Source organism: Halichoeres trimaculatus, unplaced genomic scaffold (genome assembly GCF_033239565.1).
Source record: "Halichoeres trimaculatus isolate MK-OKI-2021-1 unplaced genomic scaffold, fHalTri1.1 fHalTri1_scaffold_1, whole genome shotgun sequence".
Classification (NCBI taxonomy): domain Eukaryota; kingdom Metazoa; phylum Chordata; class Actinopteri; order Labriformes; family Labridae; genus Halichoeres; species Halichoeres trimaculatus.
The window spans coordinates 41,837,308-41,862,276 of NW_027437179.1; the positions used below are offsets into that span (position 1 = coordinate 41,837,308).

The 24,969-nt window shown below is 43.0% G+C and overlaps 3 protein-coding genes across 3 annotated transcripts; 1 reads left to right on the forward strand and 2 right to left on the reverse strand.

Annotated features, from left to right (window-relative positions):
* Positions 1–934: 934 nt before the first annotated feature.
* Positions 935–9,819, reverse strand: serinc3 (serine incorporator 3). Its single transcript, XM_074673961.1, has 10 exons — positions 9,578–9,819; positions 5,667–5,828; positions 5,344–5,537; positions 4,603–4,682; positions 4,394–4,531; positions 4,138–4,307; positions 3,909–3,999; positions 3,401–3,602; positions 3,080–3,307; positions 935–1,276 (listed from the first exon to the last, which is right to left on the reverse strand). Exons 1-10 carry the CDS (start codon positions 9,614–9,616, stop codon positions 1,141–1,143), a joined length of 1,440 nt encoding a protein of 479 aa, XP_074530062.1. The 5' UTR covers positions 9,617–9,819; the 3' UTR covers positions 935–1,140.
* Positions 9,820–12,404: 2,585 nt separating this feature from the next.
* On the forward strand, positions 12,405–15,959 carry LOC141789594 (fibronectin type III domain-containing protein 11-like). Its single transcript, XM_074669094.1, has 2 exons — positions 12,405–12,500; positions 15,249–15,959. Exons 1-2 carry the CDS (start codon positions 12,405–12,407, stop codon positions 15,957–15,959), a joined length of 807 nt encoding a protein of 268 aa, XP_074525195.1.
* Positions 15,960–20,181: 4,222 nt separating this feature from the next.
* Positions 20,182–22,116, reverse strand: LOC141794414 (P2Y purinoceptor 1-like). Its single transcript, XM_074674975.1, has one exon. The coding sequence runs from the start codon at positions 21,940–21,942 to the stop codon at positions 20,890–20,892; it is 1,053 nt and encodes a 350-aa protein (XP_074531076.1). The 5' UTR covers positions 21,943–22,116; the 3' UTR covers positions 20,182–20,889.
* Between the last annotated feature and the right edge of the window lie 2,853 nt (positions 22,117–24,969).

Here is a 24,969-nt window from a genome sequence, read left to right on the forward strand (position 1 = left end):
TTGGAAGACGACTCCACCAGGAAAATCACATAAAGGGTAACACGGTGGCAATTAATAAAGCCAGAGACGCTGCTGGTTCAAGAATATCATGCTTATGTGTCAAATCATGTGGTGATGTTTCATCAAACACTGACTGAAACAGTAGAAAAAAACATGTATGAATGAGATGTCATTTTTTATTAGAGATGATAATGATGCAGTGCTCTGTATTTAAATAAGGGGAAGACACAAAGTTATCTCACCATGTGGAATCACCTTTACATTATCATCATGATCAGAATGGAGCGCTCGTAAACGGAAGGTATTTATATGGAAAATTGTACCTGTTGTCACCTTTTATATCAAAGACAATTTGTGCCTTTATCCTGTTACATGTTTACTGTACTTTGAGGGTGACAGAAGAAAGAAAATCAGATAATTTTAAATAGCTACCACTGGTGGGATAGACAGTCCTGGATCAGGGACAGACAGTCTAGTATCTGACATGTCTTGACTCACAGTCATTCCAGTCTGATGTGACTGGGGCGGTACACCTGTCAAACGATAACGCAGTTGTCCTAAGGCGAGCTCACAATCCTTCAGACTTTTTGGGTTTTAGGCAGGAGGTGTCAGAAAAGTTACCAGAAGGTCAGTTTATGTTTCCGAACATTCACATCATTCATTAGAGTTATAGATTAATTTAATGTGACACATGCAGTTCACAAGGCGTCTTTCAGAAGCTCGTCAGACCTTCTCTGACACGCTAGCTAGGCCAAGCTAAGGTAAGCCTGACCGGGACCAGGCTTGTTGCATTGGCTAATTTACCATGGTTACCAAGCCACGCTAGCCCTAAGCCTCGTTTGTGGAACCAAACTCTCACTAAAGTTAGCGAGGCTAACCCAATAAACCAGAAAAAAAAGCTTTGAGCTAAACTAGCTTTGTGGAATACCCCCCTGGTTTAAAGAAAGAGGAACATCCAGGAACAGAAGAAATATTCTGTCAGAGCTTCACAGCCTTTTTGGCACACACTCACACACACATGCTGATACACACACACACACTCACTCAGGATTAAAGAAGAGCTCAGGTGAGCATGAAGGCATCCTGGCAGCAGAAAGGGGCTGGGGACCAGAGACCAGGGGCCTGAGGGCCAGATCTCGGTCAGCTGAAGTCTCTGTTGGTCAGGATCATGGGGGCCAGCAAAGTCCAGACGTACAGGATCAGACAGACCCAGCTGGAGGTGATCTTCACCCAGACTGCAGGCCACTTACTGCTGATGGTGTAGTCAGCGTCAGGGCTGCAGGGGCACAGAGCAGTTCAGGCCTCAGACTGGTCTTTAAGTTCTCAAAGTGAGAAACTGGGTTTAGATTGAGTCTACTATGACTGTTTACACTGAAACTAAGACATAAACATGCTGAGCTTTCCCTTTCTACAGTGCAGCTAACAGAGCCTACAGCTCACAGGATGTGTTCTTCAGTCCCAGACTCGTCAAAATAAGCTGTTCCTGCCCTCCACCACTAGATGGCCCCATAGCACAAATAACTGCTGACAAACTGACCCATTACTATCCACACAACACATGGGAAAATTGTCAAAAATAACAACAACAAAAAAACCACACCACTAATCTTTAAGTAAGAGGTCTGAACACAGTCTGACCCCAGGTGACTGTTTCTACCTGTCAGACTCACCTGGACAGCTTCAGAGACTAGAAAAAGAGGAGAGAGAGGAGCAGCTACAAACTAGTATTTTTACTTTGATATCCTCTACCGGTCCTTAACCCGTCCATTTACATCAGCGACCTGTTCTTTAACTAACCTTTACTTTTCCGCTAACAGCCTCTACCTCTTCCTTTAACATCCTCTACCTGTGTCTTTGACATCCTCTACCTGTTCCTTAAACATCCTACACCTGTCCTTGTTGCATCCTCTACCTCTTCCTTTAACATCCTCTTCCTGTTCCTTTAACATCCTACACCTGTCCTCAATCTGTCCCCTACCTGTTGGCTTACAACCTCTACCTGTTGCATTAACATCCTCTACCTTTCCCTTTAACATCATCTACCTGTTCCTCAACCATTGTATACTTGTCCCTTTAACATCCTCTACCTGACAACTTACATGCTCTACCTGTTCCTTTAACATCCTATCCCTGTTCCTTTTAACTCCTCCAACTGTTCCTTATACATCCCCTACCTATTCCTTAAACATCCTATACCTGTTCCTTTTCACATCCTCTACCTGTCCACTAACATCCTATACCTGTCCCTTTTGCATCTGCTACCTGTTCCTTTTGCATCCCCACCTGTTCAACCAACATCCTCTACCTTTCCCTTAACATCCTCCACCTGTCCCTTTTGCATCCTCAACCTGTTCCTTCAACATCCTCTACCTGCTTCTTTAAATCATCTACCTGTCACTTTAACATCCTCTACCTGTCCCTGTTACAACCTCTACCTGTTCTTTTTAACATCCTTTACCTGTCCCTTTAAGATCATATACCTGTCCACTGGCATCCTCTACCATTTCCTTTAAAGTTAAGTATTCTGATTCTGTTCCTTTAACATTCTCTACATGTTCTTTAAACATACTTTACCTGTTTCTTTTTTATCCTTTACCTGTTCCTTTAACATCCTCTACCTGTCCCTCTATCATTCCTTACCTGTCCACTTACATCCTCTAGCTGTTCCTTTAACATCCCCTACCTTTCCTCTAACTTTCCTCTACCTGTCCTTTACCTGTCCCCTAACATCTTTACCTGTACTTGTACACCTTGTCACATCCTCCAATCATCACATTAAAAACTTGTTCCAGCTCTGCCACAGTCTGCTCCCTGTTTCTGATCCAGATTTAGGGAACACCTCATCAGGACTAATCTGAATCCTGAACCTGAGGCCGGGCACACACTGCCCCATGTGAGTCTGAGCCGATTTAAACCACAACGCTGAACAAAACACAGCTGGTTACCACAAAAACCTTAGGCCCGTTAGGCATCAGCCTCAATGAATCAGGTGTGTGTGGGCCAGGTGTGTGTTGTAGGAGTGTGTGTGGGCCAGGTGTGTGTTGTAGGAGTGTGTGTGGACCAGGTGTGTGTCTCTGACCTGTACCAGTTGGTGAGCGTCATCATGATGTAGAGCGAGGCGAGGAACAGCATGAAGTGGAAGAAGGAGTACGAGTATTGAACCATGTCCTGCTCGTTGTCCTCCACCCGCCGTGGCCCCGCCGCGTCTTCTGACAGGTCCGTGCTGCTGCCGCCCTCCGCCAGGATGGACGAGTCTTTGGACGCCATGGTCAGCTTGTTCACCTGGCTGGTGCTGGATGAGCGGATGCTAAGACACACACACACACACATAATACACACACATTAGCACCACGTGGAGTCCCTGCAGCGTTCTGATTGGTTCAGACATCACTAATCACACCTGGAGTAGATGATGCAGAGAACAAAGATAGCCAGCCCCACGATGCTCTGCGTGTCCCACCACTGCAGGTAGGGCACGCTGAGAACGGGTTCCTCTGTGCCGATGATCACCACCGCCGTCTGGTTCTCTATCTCCAGCGGCGATGGCGTGGGAACCGCCATCTGGTGGATTATACTCAGCAGGTTGGGGTTGCACTCTCGGTCTGTGAGGGAAGAGGAAAGTCATGTGACAAGAAAATAAAATCACGTGACCAAAATACAAGTCATGTGACCAGGGAACAAAGTCATGTGACCAGAAAACAAAGTCACGTGACCAAATTATGAGTCATGTGACCAGAGTACAAGTCATGTGACCAGGAAACAAAGTCATGTGATCTGGGAACAAAGTCATGTGACCAGAAAACAAAGTCCAGAAGGCAGAGTCATGTGACCAGGTGATTGTGTGTGGGGTGGGTTGTGTGTGTGTGTGAGTACATGTGTGTACGATGGAGTACAGGTGTCATCCTCACCTGGCTCGTTGGTCATAGCTGACCAGGTGAGATACATGGTATACAGGGTGATGATGGAGGACTGTAGCAGACCTGAGCGGGGCTGAGACTCCTGCAGACACACACACACACACACACACACACACACACACACACACACACACACACACACACACACACACAGCTGACTGTTAAGTATCTGGACCACACCTCTACCTGGGACGGGGCCTGCTGGACTCCTGGGTGTTACCTGGACTTTGTGCAGCACAGAGACCACCGAGGCCACGATGCAGAACAGCGTGTTGAAGCTGATGAAGAACTTGTTGATGAAGCATCCGTCAGGCTTCGTGTAGAAGACGAAGAAGAGAACGACGGCCACAAACGACAGGATGTAGTTCAGGATGGTGACGGCGAGCAGAGCTGAAACAGGAAGTACCTGATGAACAAACCCTTCAGAGATGGAAACCTTCAGAGGTATATGGTCTTTTTCTTGGAGTGTCACCGACCTGCGTACCAGCCTCTGGAGCTGCTCCTCTCCATGTTGTCCACCCACGACTCGTTCCAGGAGTGAGCGAAGTCCACCAGCAGCACCAGCTGGATCAGGACGAAGCAGAAGGCCCCGCCGCAGCCCACGATGAACCAGGCTGAGGGGAGACACCACATGGTCCTTACCTGGGCGAGTGTGTGAGTGTCTGTGTGTGTGTGTGTGACTTACTGTAGGTGAAGGGAGTGTCTGGGATGTAAAAGGCTCCTGCTGTGATCCCAACCAGGGCCACAAACTTAAAGAACCAGAACCTGAAAACACACCAGCAGAGACAGGTGAGACAAGTGGTACTAAGACAGTGGTACGTTAGCTTCCGTAAGCATCATTTTTTTTACTTTCTGGGATTTATGGGACCTCAGACACACGAACAATGAAGTGAGGCCGAGGCAAGGAAACTTTCAAGAGGTAAAGGCTGGTGAACGACGAGGGAGGAAGTTCTTTTTTCGTATTTCAGTCTATTTCGTGTTAATGTTTGATTTAAATGAGTTGTTTGCAATTAATTTTTGTTTCGTTTGGAGGTGATTGGTCGAAAGACTGAATTCAGTCTGAAACACATTGCAATTGTTTTTTTTTTAATCATTGAAACCAGGTTATGAGTCGTGGTATCATCTGTAATTAACCCTAAAGTGTTTTAACGCCGATGAAAGTTAAGTCGTTTGTTAGAACCGGGTGTTCCATGTCACCTGGAGGAGGAGCACTCTGTGACATCACTCCCTGAATAAACAGGTGAACAGGTGAGAGGAAGAGTCTTACCTGCTGGGTTCAGAGCTGATTCTGGGTCAGTTAAACATCAACATCTCTAAAGTCACGCCGTACGGATCAACGGTCGACATGATAATGTCTGACACACCTGTGACCTTTGTGATTGTGTGTGTTTTTGTGTGTTGCTGTGTGTGTGTTGTAGTCCCTCACCCGTTGTGTATGGCAGCTCGGGGGTCTCTGCTGTTCTTGGTGTTGATCATGAGAACAGAGAACCCCAGGAACCACAGAGCCATCCCAAAGCAGACCCGGTACACGGCCTTATAACCCACAAACATCTCACAGTCCACGTCAACCTGCAGGCCGGGGATGTTGGAGCCGGCGCCATCCTCGCAGAAACCTGGAATCTACAGGTGACCACGAGTTACACCTGAGGAACTCAGCACAGGAACCAGGACCTAAAAGTCCCAGGAACTTTAGCTGGCTTTTACAGACTGGTGTATAAAACACGCCCTCTGTGTGAGGTCGTCTCGTACCCTCTTCAGCTGGCGGTCCACGCCTGGTGACAGCATGATGCACGCCACGATGGTCCCCAGCAGCAGGATGGAGGCGTAGATGACTCTGGTCACAGTGGAGTTCCTGCTGCTGGGGCAGCAGCTGCACAGCAGACAGGTGGCGCCGCTGCACAGACACGGCACCTAGAGACACAGAATACACCAGAAGGTATGAGCCTGAAACCAGACTGTTGTAACCCCTCACAGACTGTGATGGACCATGGTAGACCATAATAGACTGGGATTAGGGATGGGTACCTTTCACATTCGAAATGATACGGTACAGATGCCTGGCACCTGGCAATTGGTATCTGTAACTAACGGCATTCAGGTACTTTTTGTGTTCATGTGGTAAAAAAATATCAATTTGATAAAATTTTGTAAAAATTAAATCTTAAATTTCTTTAATCTAACGATTTTTTTCTTTAATTCAACTTGTAATGCTGTGTTCATGTCCAGCATGGACAATTGCCTACTCTTCCATGCATTTAGGTACCTAAACATGGTAACATTTGATTTTATGTGAATCGGTACCTGGTACTTTTGACAGAATTTGGTCAGTACCCTCAAAAGTACCTAATTTGGTACCCATCCCTAACCACAATCCTACATAGTCCATCACAGTCTATCAAAGTCTTTCACAGTCCATCACAGTAAGGGATGGGTACCGAATTGGTTACTTTTAGGTACCTACCAAATTCTGTCAAAAGTACTGGGTACCAATTTACATAAAATCAAGAGGTACCATGTTTAGGTTCCTAAACCCATCCTTGTGACTGTGAGGGAGTGAAAGGGGAGGTGATTTTCCATGCTGGACATGAACACAGCATTGCAAGTTTAATTGAAGAAACAAATGGTTAAATTAAAGAAATTTGAGATTTAATTATTATTAAACTTTATAATATAAAATATTTTTTACCAGATGAACACAAAAAAGTACCAAAATTTGGTACCATTCAGTATTGACTGCCACTTACCCAGCATCGGTACCTTATCGTTCGTTTCAAATGTGAAAGGTACCCATCCCTAATCACAGTCTATTATGGTCTACCATGGTCCATCACAGTCCCTTACAGTCCATCACAGTCAATAAGAGTCCATCAAAGTCCAGGTAAAATCAAAAGGTACCATGTTCAGGCACTTAAACCCATCCTTGTGACTGTGAGGAAGCGGAAGAGTGGGTGATTTTCCATGCTGGACATGAACACAACATTCCAAGTTTATATATTGAAGAATAAATATGTTACTTTGAAAAATATATCTTTTATCATTAACCAAATTTATATTTTTGTACCACATAAAAACAAAAAAGTACTAAAAATTGGTACCATTGAGTACTGATACAGGTACCGGGAATTGGTATCGTTTCAAATGTGGAAAGTACCCATCGCTAATTGTGGCAGACCGTAATAGACAGTGATGGACTTAGATGGACTGTTATAGACTTCAAAGACTGCGATGGGCCATTAAAGACTCTGATTGACTGTGATAGAACAGAATAGAACTTTATTGTCATTGTAACAAGTACAACGAAATTGAAGTCACAGCAGCAATCAAGAAAACCAAAGTAAGAAAGTGTATAGAAAGTGTAAAAAGCTCCATAAGAAAATAGATGGTGACAGCTTGTCCATCATTGTCCAGTCAGCCAGCCTCCACCTCCACAGGGTCCAGGACTGAGCTTCTTCAGCAGTCTGTTCAGTCTCTGTCTCCTGGATCCTGTCTGCTCACAGCAGGTGAAGATCTTCACATGTGGCCTTGGTGTCTGCTGTTAGCTCTGTTAGCCATGTCTGTGAATAGCATGATGCTACTCTGCCCTCTGGTATTCCCTCTGTTGCTGGGTTAGCACAGCTAGCTCGTCCATCTTATTGGAGATAGATCTTACGTTCCCAATAACGATGGATGGAAGGACAGGTCCATGTCGTCACTTCTTAGCTCACACCTGAGAACCAGCACGTCGTCCTCACCTCCTTCTCCTCACCTTGTGGGAATCATCAGGCCTTGCACCAGTTAGCATTGACATGCGACAGGCTGCTAACAGCTGATTTCACATGTAAACAATGCAGCCATGGTTACATGTAGGATCTCCAGACAAACACAGGAGAAAAAGTAGTAAAAATATCACTGAAGACACAAAAAGTTTGGTGTCCGTGACCAACAAATGAGCCGTACAAAGTAATGACATGTGATGGACTGTGATGGACATGGATTCCAATACTAATCCATATCCAGTCCATGGATTAGATAAACCAGGGTTATCTAATTACAGTTTAAAAAAAGTGGAGTCAAATAAAAAGAGTTGAATTGAAAGAGCAGAGTATTAATATATATGAAAATATGACGTTTAATCAATCTCTACCTCTGAGGAAACTCCAGTGCTCAAACTTGGAAATAAAAGAAGTTTGAAACTGCTCACTCTGGTTGTTTTGTGAAGAACTTTTTAAAAAAGAAAGAGTCTGAATTAAAGCCCTTTGTGACGCTAGTTTTCTGGTTTTAATGACAGGGTCTCTAATAAATCTGTTCAGCTCTGTGTTCATACATGTGACAGTATTTATGGTCACCTAACATTAAGTTTACAGGTGTGCGACTGTGAACTTCTTTGCTACAGTTAGCCCTGGAAGCTTTGACTGTGAAGAAATTCGCTGGTTGGTTAAAGCTGTAAAAGATGATGATTATGATGATGATGATGGTGAATGAAGTCAGCTCCCTCTCACAGTGAAACCTTACTTGGCTTCTTGTGACCTCTCTGCCCCTCACTGTCTCCCTGTCTCCCTCTGAGCCGTGAAGAGACGAGGACTCAGGAAGGAAACAACCCGTTAAGTCCTCCTTCAGCCAGACGAGGTCAGCTGAGTCCAGCCCTGAGCGGGGCCGGCCCGATGTGTGCCAGATATCAGAACAGCACATGACCGGCTCTGACAGGATCTAAATCCTCTGTGGACGCTCCTCTATTAGTGCTAATCAGCAGCACGCTGTTAGCTTAGCATCAGAGGATATTAAACGCTAACAGCAGGGACTGTGTTCCCTGTTCGAGATCTGAACCAAAGGGGCCTGATCAGGTCTGTCTGTGGGGCTTCCTGTCCCCAAGAGGCTCTGATTAAACCCTGAGAGGGGACAGCTTCAGACCAACAGGGACAGCTCCAGACCAACAGAGCTGGTCCACATCCTGTTACAAAACTGATCGTGTCACAGCACGGGTTATAAATAAAGGTTCCTGTGTTCGTCTGCACTCCCTCCCTGCGGGTGTATGTTTGTGTGTGTGTGTGTTTGTGTTTGTGTGTGTGTGTGTGTGTGAGACAGAGTGAGAGCCACGGGAACAAAGCAGAGTTAATCCAGTGACCACGTGTGAGCAGATGACCTGCTGTATTATGATTAACCCTTTACATCACCCAGCCCTGCACACTGAAACCCCTCTGCAACACCTCTACTGTTCCCATGGCAACCATGGCTCAGACAAGACAGGTGGGCTAAGACTGAGCCACAGGTGAGACATCAGTCCATCAGAGTAACTGGTAGCTGCTGTTTAAAGAGGAGTTTGTATAAAGGAGTGTGTCCTCTCCCCTATCTTATTGTCAGAGCTGTCTTCCTGAAATGAGCTCCTGGTTACGTCACCCACAGACCTGCAGCCTGGGTCAAAGGTCAGCTCAGCACCTCTGGGGTGTACCTGAAGCTCTCACAGCTGATAATCTGGAGTAACATTAATAATCTGATAAAAAGTGAGATTAAACCAGGATGTTTGGGTTCAGGATGGGGTCTGAGCAGAGGAAGAGTTCGGGTCTCAGACCTGCAGGTCTGGGTGAGGCTGGTCGGTCTGTGAGCTCACAGGTGTGTCACCTGTTCCCCTCTCTGCTCCTGAAGAATGAACTTTATTTCCCTGGTTTTAAAGAAAGAGAACTTACCCAACTGGCCAGTGAGAAAGCTCCCAGTACGGCTCCCATAGCGGACCAGAGACGGTCCCGGAGTCCGGGCGGGCTGAGATTATAATCCGGGTTCTTCTTCTTCTTCCGGTCGGTCCTTACCTCCGTGCTCAGGTACTAAATCCTCAAACGAACCGACAACGATGCAGAGTGGGTCTCTAACCCTCCGTGGGGTCAAACAGTCTGTAAACACGATCACAGCTCCCACAGATCCCACACCTCTGACTCCGCGCGCGCCCTGCGTCTGAGAGCGCGTCTCACTCTGTGACGTCATCTCTGCGCCCGTTTCCCCCGCTCCCATCCGTCACAAACACACCTGAGCTACAGCAGGCAGCTGATCCATCATAAACTCATGGATTATTAAATAAAGCTAATCATCAGCTAAATCTGCCTGATCCGGGTTCATGTCTGAGATTAAATAAAAATAAAAACACCAACAGCTGATTATCAGGAAAATCAGTAAGACAATAACATCTGATTATAAGGAAAAAAATAAAAACACTAACAGCTGATTATCAGAAAAAAACAATATAACACTAACAGGTGATTATTAGGGAAAAAAAATAAAAACACTAACAGCTGATTTTGAGTGAAAAACAATAAGACAATTACATCTGATTAATAGGAAAAACTAAAAACACTAAAAGCTGATTATTAGGAAAAAATCAAAACACTCACAGCTGATTATCAGGAAGAAATAAAAACACGAACGGCTGATTATCAGGAAAACACAATAAGACAATAACATCTGATTATTAGGAAAAAATAAAAACAATAACATCTGATTTTCAGGATATAACAATAACACTAATTACTGATATTGACATGTCAAGATATATGCTATTATTTATTTCTCACATAAAAATAGTTAAATTGTGTATGGGGCAGTTTAAAAAGTGCAAAAAACACTTTAAATTAAAAAAAACTTTACTTAAAGACTAAAAACTAAAGATAAAAGTCAACCAAAGACAGACAACTCTTGAAGATGATAAAAACAAGGAATAAAACAGAGTTTGAAGACAGTAAGTCTGGAAACAGTCAGTTCCTGGTTCATCCAGCAGGGGGAGCCACAGCACCAGCTCTGAAGTCTGGGCGGAGTGATTCTCTGTAACTGAAATTTTTCATAGAATAGAATAGAATATACTTTTATTATTATTATTATTATTATTATTATTATTATTATTATTATTATTATTATTATTATTATTATTAATTAATTCATTTATTTATTATTCATTTATTTGTAATTCATGAAGCTCATATTGAACTGTTTACTGGCTCTGATCATTCAGGTTTGTAATGAAGAGCTAAAGATAAGACATGACATGTATCTCATCCTGACCCACAATGCACCTGGGCTGCTTAAAAACTACACCTGAGACACCCTTAGGAAGACACCTGTAGCAGTAAAGAAGACAGCCCAGCATCTATGTCAGTAGTATTTTGGCTTCACTTCAGAGCGATGGAGGCGTGTGGTTCTTATTAATTAGTGAAACTCGTTAAGCAGTGGAACAGAAGTCATTAGCTGCTCTCTGATTGGCTGATTGGTGGGTCATTTCCTCTGTTAATGGTCAGAGCTTGACCAGCAGACTTTCTGACAGACATCTGATTTGAAACAGAGTCATCTGTCACCATGACGACAGTCACCGGGCAGGCCAACAGTTCATCTGTAAGCAGGAGTCAGCAGCACTCAGCAGGAAACACTACGGCTTCACGTTTCACAGGTGAGATACTATAAACTCAGAGGTGTTCGCTCTCCATGACATCACTTAAACGTGATCCAAGGTTCATGTTTTTAGTTTCCTGTTTTAACTGGGAATTTGTTGTTTTTTTGGGGTTGATGCTTATTTTATTTTACTGTTATCCTGTATTTTTTTCACCATTTTATTGCGAGTAAATGCACATTTATTATCTATTTAAGGCCCAACTAAGGACAAGAGTTGGACATTAGCACTCACTATAAACTCTCTGTGCAGCACATCATATTCATGCTTTGTTGTGAACTCTGTTTAACTGCAACAAATAAATTCACATTCAAATTCTGACGACCTGTGGCGCTCACGATAGCTTCTGGCATAAAGAGTTTCAGGCTGCACCTACAGGATCCTGTCCAGGTGCCATCTTCTTGTTATTTCACAACTTCCTGTCACTGTGGCTCTTTTATCTCAACTCAGCTCAACTTTATTTGTAACATTTAAACAAACACAATGACGTGAACTCGGAAAAGGACAAAAAACAACAGCACCTTTAATCTGAATGATTATTATCATTAAAAACTTTATGAATATGTAAACAAAGGCTAAAACACATATAAACGCACACACACACACAGACAGATGCAGCGTGAGGAACTGTTTCACTTTCACTTCGACACACACACCCTGATCACTCCTTCCATGTAACCTGACTCATGGCATTTCCATCGAGCCCCCTCTCGTAACGGTGTAGACGTCAGCCTGACTTTCCCATCATTGTCATTTTTCCTCTGAAGAGCAAACAGCCAAAATTCACATTCCTGAGCACTTTCCCAACAGCTGCAGTGATGTTGAAACACCTTCACTAACCTGGCAGACCCTTTCTCAGATGAGTGATTTATGCTCGGAGGCTCAGCTGACCTTCGCTCTTTCTGCAGATACTCCAGTTTTCCCTGAGAGCTCACAGTCCTTATTTATTTGTCTGTGAAGGTGTGAATAAGGTGTGGATAACAGTTTACAGAAAGGTCATTGATCCCCATGTGCTGGTCTAAACTGAGCTCTCTTTCAGGGTCAAGACAGAACTCATGGACTGCTCAAGCTTAAACAGTGAACATATGGAGGTCCAGACTCAACAGGACCTGGACATTCAAGAGCTCACCAAAAAGATTAAAGAGCTGTTGAACTCCCAGCTTCACCACAAGTGCAACAAGGTGAGAAAAGTTGCACTAAGTTAGAGTAAGATCTTAAAAGTGAGGTCATTTTAAGGCAGGACAGTTTATTTCAGGTAATTTACAGTGAGGTCAGTTAGAGGAAGGTCATTAAGAAAGAGGTCCGTTACAGTGAGGTCAGTTGGCATAAGGTCATATAAATTGAAGTTGGTTGGAGTAAGGTCTTAAAAATGAGGTCAGTTTGCGGGAGGTCCGTTTGATTCAGGGATTTTACAGCAAGGTCAGTTAGATGGAGGTCATTTAGAAAAAGGTCAGTTACAGTGAGGTCAGTTGGAATAAGGTCAAAAAAGTGAGGTTAATTACCAGGTTCAAGGTTAAAGGTTAATGGTTATCTTTATTATCCCTACAAGAGGGCATATTGTCTTACAGTCAGCGGCAAGAAAACACACACATATTGTACATAAATACAGAGTGCTAATTCACACTGAGGTCAATTAGAGGGAGGTCATTAAGAAAGAGGTCAGGTTCACTGAGGTCAGTTTAAATACAGTCATAAAAAGTGAGGTCAGTAACCGGGAGGTCAGTTTGATTCAGCAATTGACAGTGAGGTCAGTTAGAGGGAGGTCATTTAGAAAGAGGTCAATTTCATTGAGATCAGTTGGAATAAGGTAATAAAAAAGTGAGGTCAGTTACAGTGAGGTCAGTCAAAATATGCTCATAAAAAGTGAGGTCAGTAACCGGGAGGTCAGTTTGATTCAGGCAATTTACAGTGAGGTCAGTTAGAGGGTGGTCATTTAAGAAGTGAGGTCAATTTCATTGAGGTCAGTTGGAATAAGGTCATAAAAAGTGAGGTCTGTTACAGTGAGGTCACTTAATATAAGGTTATATAAAGTGGGGTCAGTTACGATGAGATCAGTTTGATTCAGGTTAGTTACAGTGAAGTCAGTTAGAGGGAGGTCAGTTAAAATTAGGTCAGTTGGAATTTGTTCATAAAAAGCGAGGTCAGTTGAATTTATGAAACTTAGTGATTGGAGTAAGGTCATAAAATGTGAGGTCAGTTAGAGTATGGGCAGTTCAAATAAGGTCAGAAAAAGTAAGGTCAGTTCAAGGGAGGTCAGTTTGACTCAGGTTATTTACAGTGAGGTAAGTAAGAGAGAGGTCATTTAGAAAGGTGTCAGTTACAGTGAGGTTGGTTGGAGTGAGGTCAGTAAGAGGAAGGTCATTTGGAAAGAGGTCAGTTACAGTGAGGTCAGTTGAAAAAAGGTCATAAAAGGTTGGTAAGAGGGAGGTCTTGTGGAGACAGGGCAGTTATGGTAAGGTCAGTTGACGTAACATTATAAAAAGTGAGGTCAGCTCTAAAAGGTCAGTTTGATTCAGGAAATTTACAGTGAGGTTAGTTAAAAAAAGGTCATTAAGAAAGAGTTGGGTAACAGTGAGGTTTGTTGGAGCAAGGTCATAAAAAGTGAAGTCAGTAACCAGGAGGTCAGTTGAAGTAACTTTATGAAAAGTGAGGTCAGTAACCAGGAGGTCAGTTGACATAACATCATAAAAAGTGAGGTCAGCTCAAAAAGGTCAGTTTGATTTCAAAATTTACAGTGAGGTCAGTAAGAGGAAGCTCATTAAGAAAGAGGTCGGTTACAGTGAGGTTGGTTGGAGTAAGGTCAGTAATTATGAGGTCAGTAGACGTTACATCATGAAAAGTGAGGTCAGCACCAGGGAGGTCAGTTTGAATGAGGCAATTTGCAGTAAGGTCATTTGGAAAGAGGTCAGTTACAATGAGGTCAGTTGAAGAAAGGTCATAAAAGTGAGGTTAGTAAGAGGGAGGTCATGTGGAGACAGGGCAGTTACAGTAAGGTCAGTTGACATAACGTCATAAAAAGTGAGGTCAGCTCAAGGGAGGTCAGTTTGATTCAGGTGATTTACAGTGAGGTCAGTTAGAGAAAGATCATTAAGAAAGAGGTCGGTAACAGTGAGGTTGATTGGGGTAAGGTCATAAAAAGTGAGGTCAGTAACCAGGAGGTCAGTGTAATTCAGGCATTTTACAGTGAGGTCAGTTAGAGGGAGGCCATTTAGAAAGAGGTCAGGTTCATTGAGGTCAGTTTGTATAAGGTCATAAAAAGTGAGGTCAGTTACAGTGAGGTCAGTTTAATTCAGGTAATTTAAAGTGAGGTCAGTTTGCGGGAGGTCATTTGAAAAAGATGTAAGTTCATTTAGAAAGAGGTCAGTTACAGTGAGGTCGGTTGGAGTAAGGTCATAAAAAAATGAGGCCATTTCGAGAGAGATCAGTTTGATCTAGGTCATTTACAGTGATGTCAGGTAGAGCAAGGTCAATCAGAAAGAGGTCAGTTACAGTGAGGTTGGTTGGAGTAAGGTCATAAAAAGTGAGGTCAGTTTGAGGGAGGTCATTCAGAACATGGTTTGTTCCAATGGGGTAATTTAAGATTAGGTTGATTCCACGGAGGTCAGTTAGAGTAAGGCTGTTTAGAAAGAGGTTATTCACGGTACAGTCAGCTTGAGTGAGATGATTTAAAGTCAGATCCTACACACTGAGGTCATTTACTGTGTGTCTGTTAGAGGGAGGTCAGGTAATTAGGAATTAGCTATTTCAATTAAGGTCAGGATGAGGAAGGGTAGCGTCAGGATGTTAGTAATGTGTTATTTCACTTAATGCCTTTAGCATGTTCAAACAGCTGATCCCTCTCTCCTCTCCCTCCTGGTCACTTCCTGTCTCTGCCCGGGCGTTAGAAATTAAGCTGCATGCTGCAGTGTTCCTTCTACCTCGTGACCCAGCGTGAAGTCCTTCCTCTATCAGAGGACCCCTCTTATGGTATGAGCGACGAGATCTTGTGGTCACTGTTTGAGCGACAGAGACTGGCTCGGGCCCTGTCCCTGGCCAAAGCCCGTCTCAGGCTACTCCTCACGATGCTGGGGCTGCTCAACGAGCAGCTCTTTAAGAACTACGACCAGCTCTCCACCTTCATGCAAAAGCACAGGTGGGGTCTGTCGAGCAGAGACGAAGCAGCTGCCGCTAAGCAGACGGCAGAGCAAACCCTTCAGTATGCTGCAGACTTTGACAACCAAGTCCTTCGCAGTCAGGGTCCACTGGGCATGCGGGTCAAGTTAATCCCCAACGTAGGATATCGTCCGTTTCCCTGGTTCACCATGTCTCTGTTGGTCAAGCTTCCCGTCGTGATCGACAGGTCAACAACTTCTGTAACATCCAGCTCAGTGCACCTGTTCTGGTCCATCTCAGAAACGGGGGACCAGAACTCCAATGAGCAGTTTGAAGTCCAGGTAAAGAGTCTTCATCCGACCATCGGCGAAGACAAGTTCAGCAGATACACCACCCAGCTACATCTGGACGTGGAGAACCTGGCACCTGGCAGGTGCTACCAGCTCTCAGTCAAGAGAGTAGATGCTGTAAACCTGATGTACGGACAGTGGGTCGACGCCTTGGTTGTGAAGACTCTGCAGGCATTAGGGTCAAAGGCCACATTTTGAAGAGGGGGGGGGGGTCAGAGTGTTGTTATTTCTATGTGAAACAGATTTATAGTAAAATAAAGAAGCAGAAACATGACGTGTTCATCCTTCCTCAAAGATCACAACCAGAAACACACGGCTTGGTCTGAGGTCTGAGGTCTGCTCACATCCTCTCCACACAAGCGGACTTCTAAAGTACAGTCCAGACCTCACAGATACACATGGTAAAAACATCTATTAAGTCATTTGTCTTAAAAGGGAAAAAAAACACATTTCAGTGTACTCTGCCTGCCATAAGGTTAATGCAACAGAAAGAAACCAAACAGCAACCTCTGCTCCTAAAAATGTTGAAGCTGCAGATCCAAAAGTGTCCACTAGAGGCTGTGCGCAGAAACCACATACAAAGCCATTCAAAAAGCTGATCTTTACAGCATAAATCAACATGTTTAGAGTCTGGTTTAAAATAGGATTTCAGTCTGAATGGATCATTTATCTATCAGCACACCATAATTTATAGTGGTGTTAATAATGAAGTTTTAGGGCTTATTATTGGGCCGTCTGTAGCTGTTAGCATGGAGGCTAAAGGCACGTCTCTTTACCTCATCCTAACCCAAACAGACAGAGACGGGATGAGTTAATGTTGATGTTATGCTTCAAAACTCTGAATCCAAAATGAATTAATGACATCACACAGACTGCGAGAGAAAGAAACACTCACACACACACACACACACACACACACACACACACACACACACACACACACACACACACACACACACACACACACACACCTTCCTGTGGATCAGACTCTGATTACCTTTGATGGCTGATATCTGTTCGGATGTGCTGGAGTAAATCTGCCAGACGCCTCCTCAGACAGGGGGGTGACTTCCTGTTTCCACCCTGACCTACACTGCAAACCCCAAAGTTCAAAATACTCTACATGGGAACTTAAAGTATTTTAGCAAGTTCAATTAACTCAAATGTCTGAGTTTTAGCAGATTTAACTTTTGTTACTGTTTAAGTAAGAACAGCTTAAAATCATTAGCTTTGTGACTGCGTTTTGTAACCGTGAGTGAGGAGGGGACCAAGGTTATAATAGTTAACTAAAACGAAACTAAAAAGGAAAACTAAAATTTAAAATACATTGCAGTTAACTCAAACTAATAAAAACAAAAAAAGAAAACAAAAACGATAAGTAAACTAAAACTGTATCTTGTGTTCACAAAACTAACTGAAACTAACCAAAATTAAAGACAAAATGTCCTTAGTTATAGTTTTTGACAGTATTAACAGCCTTTAGGATTTAAATTAATTAGACACATTTCCCAACCAATTTTATGACATTTTTCGGCAGTTGTCAGCGCCGTACGGCACCATCACAGCGTCGTACTGGACCATGCTTGTTTACTGCACTGACTGGCTGTGCGCTGTGCTGCGACAAAACGTAGAGGAGCAATGAATCAGAGTCTGACTTTATTGTTACAGAGTCCAAGTTTCTAATTATTAAAGCTCATATGATATTGTTTTATATAATTTATGTTTTTATTTCTATGTTAAGTTTATATTATTTTCTTGTGTTTAAGGCAGCAGCCAACAGTTCAGTATCAGCATTGACTGAGCAGTGAGCACTATGTTGGACTGAAAATAAACAGTATTACAAAATATTTACTCTGACCTTTATGAATCCTGCACCTGGTTAATAAGGCATGAAAAACTAAAACTAAGCCTTGTTGCAAAAATTAAAACTAAATAAAAACTAGAATGCCCGCTCCAAAACTAACTGAAACTAAACTATAATGGAAAAAATTGTCAAAACTAACTTAAACTAAACTATAATGACAAATCCAAAACTATTTTAACCTCGGAGGGGACGCAGTCAATATGAGACCCTGCTGTACTTCTAGATTTGCAGCAGTGGCACAGGCTGTCTTTGCGACACATGACATGGACTGTTTGTCTGTGCATCACAGCATGGATAAGCTGTCTTTGCTCTACATGGTGTGGACTGACTGTGTCAAAAATAAATATAACTTTTTACCCTTAAAGTGCTGGTCTACGATCTGAAACCCAGTTTTTTTGATGAGACACATTTGAAAAACGCAGCCTCACTCACCTCTCCCCTCCATGTTCCAGGATTCCCCGCCCCCCAGCTCGTATCGCCCTTCTTCGCCTCCTAACAACACGCCCCCTTCGACTGAGCAAGAAGTGACCAGCAGAAAATGTAACAAACAGACAGTCATCCTCCTTGTAACACACAGTGGTAGCTTTTTCAATTAGACCAGTGCGATCAAAACCATGAATTAGCCGGCGACCCTTTCGTGCGTGTCTTCACCAGCTCAGTTCACAATGCTAAAGATGTGTGGCTAATTTATGCTAACATCTATTGACAGAGCCGACCCGTTCCGACCAGCAGCGTTCAGTCATTAGCCAGTACAGGCTCAGACTAACCAGAGTTATTCAGCTGACATCTCCCACTGTGGGAAACAAAGTCATTACCTGTTCAACAGAAACTCAGCTGTCTCTGCGTCAGTCTTCAGTCCCAAATCCCTCTGCAGCTTTTTCCACCGATCGTACATTTCTCCAATACTCAGTCTCTGTTGGCACCTGTATCGCTCATAATTCTTCCTTGCTTCAGCCTTTTCCTTCCCTCCTTTTCTCTTCCCTTCCTTATGGAGGGTAACAGTAACAGCTTCCTGGTTTTGGTCTTCTCTGGCTCCATGACGCTTCGGTAGCTGAGCAGCTAGCTGACGTGAGAGGGGTAGTGGGGAAGGACGAGGTGGGACCATGGGCATGACGGTGCGAAGCGAGGGAGACAGAGGATTGGATGGACTCACATACCAATCCGAACCACGCAATTAGTATGCAGCTTTGCAGCAGATATACTGAATGGATTTTTTTCGTTCTTTTTGGTCTTTATATCGTGTAGATTGGACCATAGGACCATTACAGCCCTATAAACGGTGTTATTAGGATGTACAAAGCTTCCACTGTAGACCATAGCTTTGATTTCACAACTGGCCTAAATAGCATGAAAGTCCAGTCAAACATTTCGTTTATAAACATATAAAGCATTAGGCACACACTGCAAAAGTCAGTAGGCACAAGACCCTGCGCCATGGAGCACAGACCACCAGTCAGTGCCGTGGGGCTCAGACAACCTGTGCATAGAACAATATTTCCATGAACAGCAGGGTCTCACATCTGTTGCCTTCCCTCCTCACTCATGGTTACCAAAGTCATGAAACTAGAGCTGATTTTTGTTATGACGGCGTTTGTAACCATGAGTGAGGAGGGAACGCAGTCGGTATGAGACCCAGCTGTATTTTAAAATGTTATTTAATTTAGTCTTTCCGATCTGCTTCAATTTTTTTGTTATTACATCAACTTAATTCATAACAAAATGAACTTATATCACATCTTTCAGGTCAACTTATGATGTTTTACTGTGAAATGCAACATTTTTTAACATTACTTAATATTCAGATTTGCAACAAATAAGTATAAGGTTTATTTGATTTAAGACATTCAGTAGAATGATTTTTCAGAATAATAGTTACTACTTAAGATATTGAGTTAAATAAATTTAAGTTTTTATATTTCATTTCTTAGTTTTTATAAGGTAACCAGATATTAGCATTTTTTAAGTTAACTCAACTTATCCGGGTTTGCAGTGTAAGCGTGGTAACACACATCTGTGTGATCTGCAGTGTGTGTGTGTGAGCCACTCAATATGGACCTGCTCTCTGCTACATCTGATTTCTTGTTCCAGGTTGTTTTTTATGTTTCTCAGGAACTCGTCAGTCAAACTTTCAACAAGCCACAACCCGTCACCAACACACACACACCAACACACACAAACACTGATCTGTGTGAGGCTCCTTGTTACCATGTTCTGATCTGTCCTGTGATTGGCTCTTATTTGCTGGACAGGCAGCACACCCATAACACAGGAACAACTACCTGTTGAATGCCAGAATAAGCTGTTACTTCATGAGGTGGTGCTCAGACAGGGGGCGCCATAATGAGGTGACTAAAAGTAGAACGTAACACAACTGATTACTGTATTTAAATCATTTTATTTCATTTCCTCAATTTAAACATTTAATTCTTTGGCATTTTCTCCTTTTTAACTCAACTTAAACATAAAAATAAATAACATATTTCCTTAGAAACAAATAAGTAACAAAAATGGACAAAAATAAAAATATCTAACAAGCCTTTACATATCTTGTTATATTTATCAAAAAAATGCAGCTCTGTTGGATAAGTCTCCTTTAAACTTTAATAAACAGGAACAAAACATTTAACAAAAAACATTCAGACTCACATCAGTAGGTTTACTTTTCATAGGGCTGTGTCACAGATTATTGTCTCCCTGGGGAAACTAGTCATAGTGCACTTGTTCCACTTTATAGCCGGGCTGATCTCAGTGCTTTCAAGTTGGGAATAAATTATCAAATGTTCTTCAAACCCCCTGCAATGTTTCGGCGTCCCTGGTTGGGAATCACTGTCTTAAACTAATAATACTTTGACGTTTGATCACAGTTCAGGTTTTATCTCAGACTTTTTAGTTGATTTATTTTCATCATAACACACAGAAAAACTTCTAGGATAATATCCACATTAAACAAACAATAAACAAAACAATGAAGGCGAGAAAACCTTCTTTCCTCCCTCTGAGGGTTTTACTAACCCTCTTCTCACCTGAGAAATAAACCACGTGATGGATAATAAATACAGTTTTATCTGATATTTACACCACAGACTGAGTAAACCTTCACTCTGACAGGAACCAGACCAGGACTCAGACAGGAAGAGAGAAAGTTAGTGGTTTACTATCTGAAGACTCTTAGACTTAAAAGCACCACTTCCTGTTTGTCTGAACGCACAGGGGAGCAGAGAAACACACACGCGCGCACACACACACGCGCACACAGTGGTTGTCTTATGCGTTCGTCAGGTGTGTGTGGACCTGGTTCATGGCCATCCCAACAGGTTTCCGGTACCTGGCGGTCCCAGTGAGTCCCCCCAAAGAGAGCCGGGCCCGCGTGCCCAGGCGCTGCAGCCTCCCCACGAACTCGTCGTTTCCCACGATGTAGATGAGCGGGTTGAGGGCGCTGTTCAAACACGCCAGGCACCTGCTCACCTGGTGCGCCAGGTACACGTTCTTGAAGCTGGGCCGGCAGACCCCGTCCAGCTTCAGGATCCGGGTCTGCAGGTTCAGGTTCCGCAGCACGTGGAAGGGGATGAAGCAGACGGAGAAGAGCAGGACCAGGACCACACACAGCTTCAGGCAGCGCAGCTTCAGATCCCGGTCCACGGACGTCTTTCGGCACAGGACCAGCATCACGTGACCGTAACACAGCAGGATGACCACCAGCGGCACAGCAAACCCCGTGACGGTCCACGCCAAGGTGTAGGGCAGGTAGTCCCGGATCTGCAGGTCCGAAGTGGTGTCAAAGCAGGACTTCGGGTGTTTCTCATCATTCTTTTCAAAGAACATGTCCGGGAGGATCTGGACCAGCACTAAAACCCAGACCAGCACGCTGAGCCCCACAGAGTGCCTGGTGCGGATCTTCCCCATCGAGCGCAGCGGGTGCACGATGCCCAGGTAGCGGTAGACGCTGATGCAGGTGAGGAAGCCGATGCTGCCGTAAAGGTTGAGGTTGAAGCAGAAGCGCGTGACCTTACAGAACGTCTGTCCGAACCTCCACTCGCTCTTTCTGTTGTAATACTCCACGAGGAAGGGCAGCGTGGACAGGTAGAGCAGGTCCGCGAGCCCCAGGTTCAGCATGAAGATGTTGATGTTGCCGATGTTCCTCCAGCTCCTGCGCACGCTCCGTAGACCCCACACGTTGGACAGGACCCCCACCACGAACACCGTCACGAACACGGGTGGCAGGACCGCGTGCGTGAAGTCCAGGTTGATGCTGCCGCAGCCCGCGTGGGTCCCGTTCTCATCCGTCCGGTTCCCCGTTTGGTTCAGAGACTCCGACATCCCAGCTCATGTGAGGAGGATCACCTCAGTACTCAGACTCACAGACAGACAGAAGAGAAACCAAACTCCACTCCACGCTGACACGCCCACCTGAGGGCGCGTGAGAGGCGCGCGCGCAGGTGGGGAAAATAAAAAGGAGGCGAAAACCCGACGAAAAAAAACCCACAGAGTAAAAACTTCACAGACATTTTCATCTCTGTCTCACTGTTGCAAACAAACGCACATCCTGTTGTCAGAGGGTAGGTGAGGTGTGTGTGTGTGCGTCAGTGTGTGTGTGTGTGTCAGTGTGTGTGTGTGTTCTGATCTGGCCTCTGTTTAAGCCTGTCAGAGTGGCTCGTGTTTACATATCTAACTTCATATCTTATCGTTTAGCAGAGGAAGGTTCAAGTTTCAACACACACACACACACACACACACACACACACACACACACACACACACACACACACACACACACACACACACACACACACACACACACACACACTGTAAATCTCTTTATAGACTCTTCCACTCTCTGTTACGCTCCTAACAAACAATGGTCTGTAAACAGAAAACTCTCTGAGAGGACATTAATTATTTAATCTGGATTTGTTTCAGTTCAGTCTGAAATTATTCCAAAGATTAAAGAAAACTTTGGTGACATTAGTGTTTTTCTTTTTCTCTGTAGTTCATTTTCACTTCTCTAACCCAGTGACTGCCTTGAGAAAACTGTGTTTTTATGGGACATTGAGAGAAAAAAAAAAAAGTGAACACGCAGGACTCTCGGATTGACTGGAGATGAGAGTCCCGGACAGCACTTTACTCATGTCTGTAATAAGATGCACTCTTCCCATTAAGCCCGAGGATGATGATGGTGAGCAAGCCTTCATCAGCAGAGCTGTTTGTAACACTTGCTGCAGCGTTTGTGGTTGTGGTGATGGAGGAGGAGGAGAGGTGCAGAGGGAGGAAGAGGAGTAAAGAGCTGTTTAAAAACACTGAACCGTGACTGATGGGAGGTGTAACACACACAGATAAGGCATGAATGATGAGAGCTGTAACATGTAGGATGTTCGCTGAAAGACATGGTTGTAGAATGCAAAATAAGAGCTGCAACATGTATGATGTAAGTTTAACATGTATGATACGACATGTTGTAATGTGTGTGATGCAAGATTTAACATGTATAGATATAGCATGTATGATTTGAATTTTATTTGTATGATGGGACATGTATAGTTGTAATACATATGATGCAAGTTGTAACATGTACGATGTGAGCTATAACGTGTGGTTGCAACATGTATGATGTGAGTTGTAATATGTTTTGACGAAGCATCTATGATGCCAGTTGTAATTTATATGATAGGTTGTAACATGCATAGTTGTAACATGTATCATGAGAGTCAGAACAAATATGGTTGTAACATGTATGATGAGATTTGTAACACATATGGTTGGAACATGCATGATGGGGCTCTAACATGTATGATGTGAGTTTGAATATGTATGATCAAAGATGTAACATGTACAGTTGAAACATGTAGGAAGCAAATGTAACAAGTAAAGTTGTAGCATGTGTGATGTTTAAATATTTATGTGAGCTGTTTTGTATAGGATGCTAGTCGTAACACGTGGTTGTAACACGTGTAGTTGTACTATTTGTTAAGAGAGTTGGAACACACACTTGTAACATGTATAAAGTGAGTTGTGACATGTGCAGTTGTAACATGTATAATGCCATTTTAATTTGTATGATGGGTTGCAACATGTATAGATGTGACATGTATGATGAGAGTTGCAACACATGACTGAAACATGTTGCATGGGGCTGCAACATGTGTGATCAGAGTTTGAACATGTGTGATCTAAGTTGTAACTTGTACAATTGAAACATGTATGATACAAGTTGTAACATGTAAAGTTGTAGCATGTATCATGTGAGTTTAAATATCTTTGATGGGCTGTAACATGTAGGATGCTAGTTGTAACAAATGGTTGTAACATGTAAAGCTGTAATAAATGATGCGAGTTTTGACAGACACTTTTTACATGTACAATGTGAGCTGTAACATGTACAGTTGTAACATGTATGATGTGAGTTGTAATATGTTTTGATAAAGCATATATGATGCCAGTTGTAATATGTATGATGAGTTGAACATGTTTAGTTGTAACATGTATGATGAGTGTTGTAACTCATATGGTTGAAACATGTATGAAGGGGTTCTTACACATTTAAGTTTTAACATGTATGATCCAAGCTGTAACGTGTACAGTTGTAACATATATGATCCAGGTTGTTACATGTATAGATGTTATATGTATACAAATGAAGATGTAACATACACTTGTAAGATGTACAATGTGAACTGTTACTTGTACAGTTGTAACATGTATGATGTGAGTCTTAATTGTTTTTTTGTTTAAAAAAAAAACATATTTGAAGCCAGTTGTAGTATGTATGATGGATTGTAACACATATAGTTGAAACATGTATGATATGAGTTTTTGACATGTATGATCTTAGCTGTAACATGCATATATGAAGCATGTATGATGCGAGTTTTAATATGTATGATGGGCTATAACATGTAGGATGCTAGCTGTAACTCATGGTTGTAACATGTTCAGTTGTAATATGGTTGATGGGAGGTGTAAAATACACTTATTACATGTACAATGTGAGCTGTAACATAAACAGTTGTAAAATGTATGATGAAAGTCGTAACTCATATGGTTGAAACATGTATAATATGATTGTGAACATGTGTGATGTAAGCTGTAACAACCACAGTTGTGAAATGTATGATACAAATTGTAACATGTATATATGAAGCATGTATGATCTGAGATTTGATATGTATAAAGGGCTATAACATGTGGGATGCTAGTTGTAACACATAGTTTTCACATGTATGATGGGTTGTAACATGTTTGATGTGAGGTTTAGTTTGTGTAATGTAAACTGTAAACATGTACAATTGAAACATCTATGATGCTTATTGTAACATGTTTAAATGACAACTGTATAATGCCAGTTGTTAT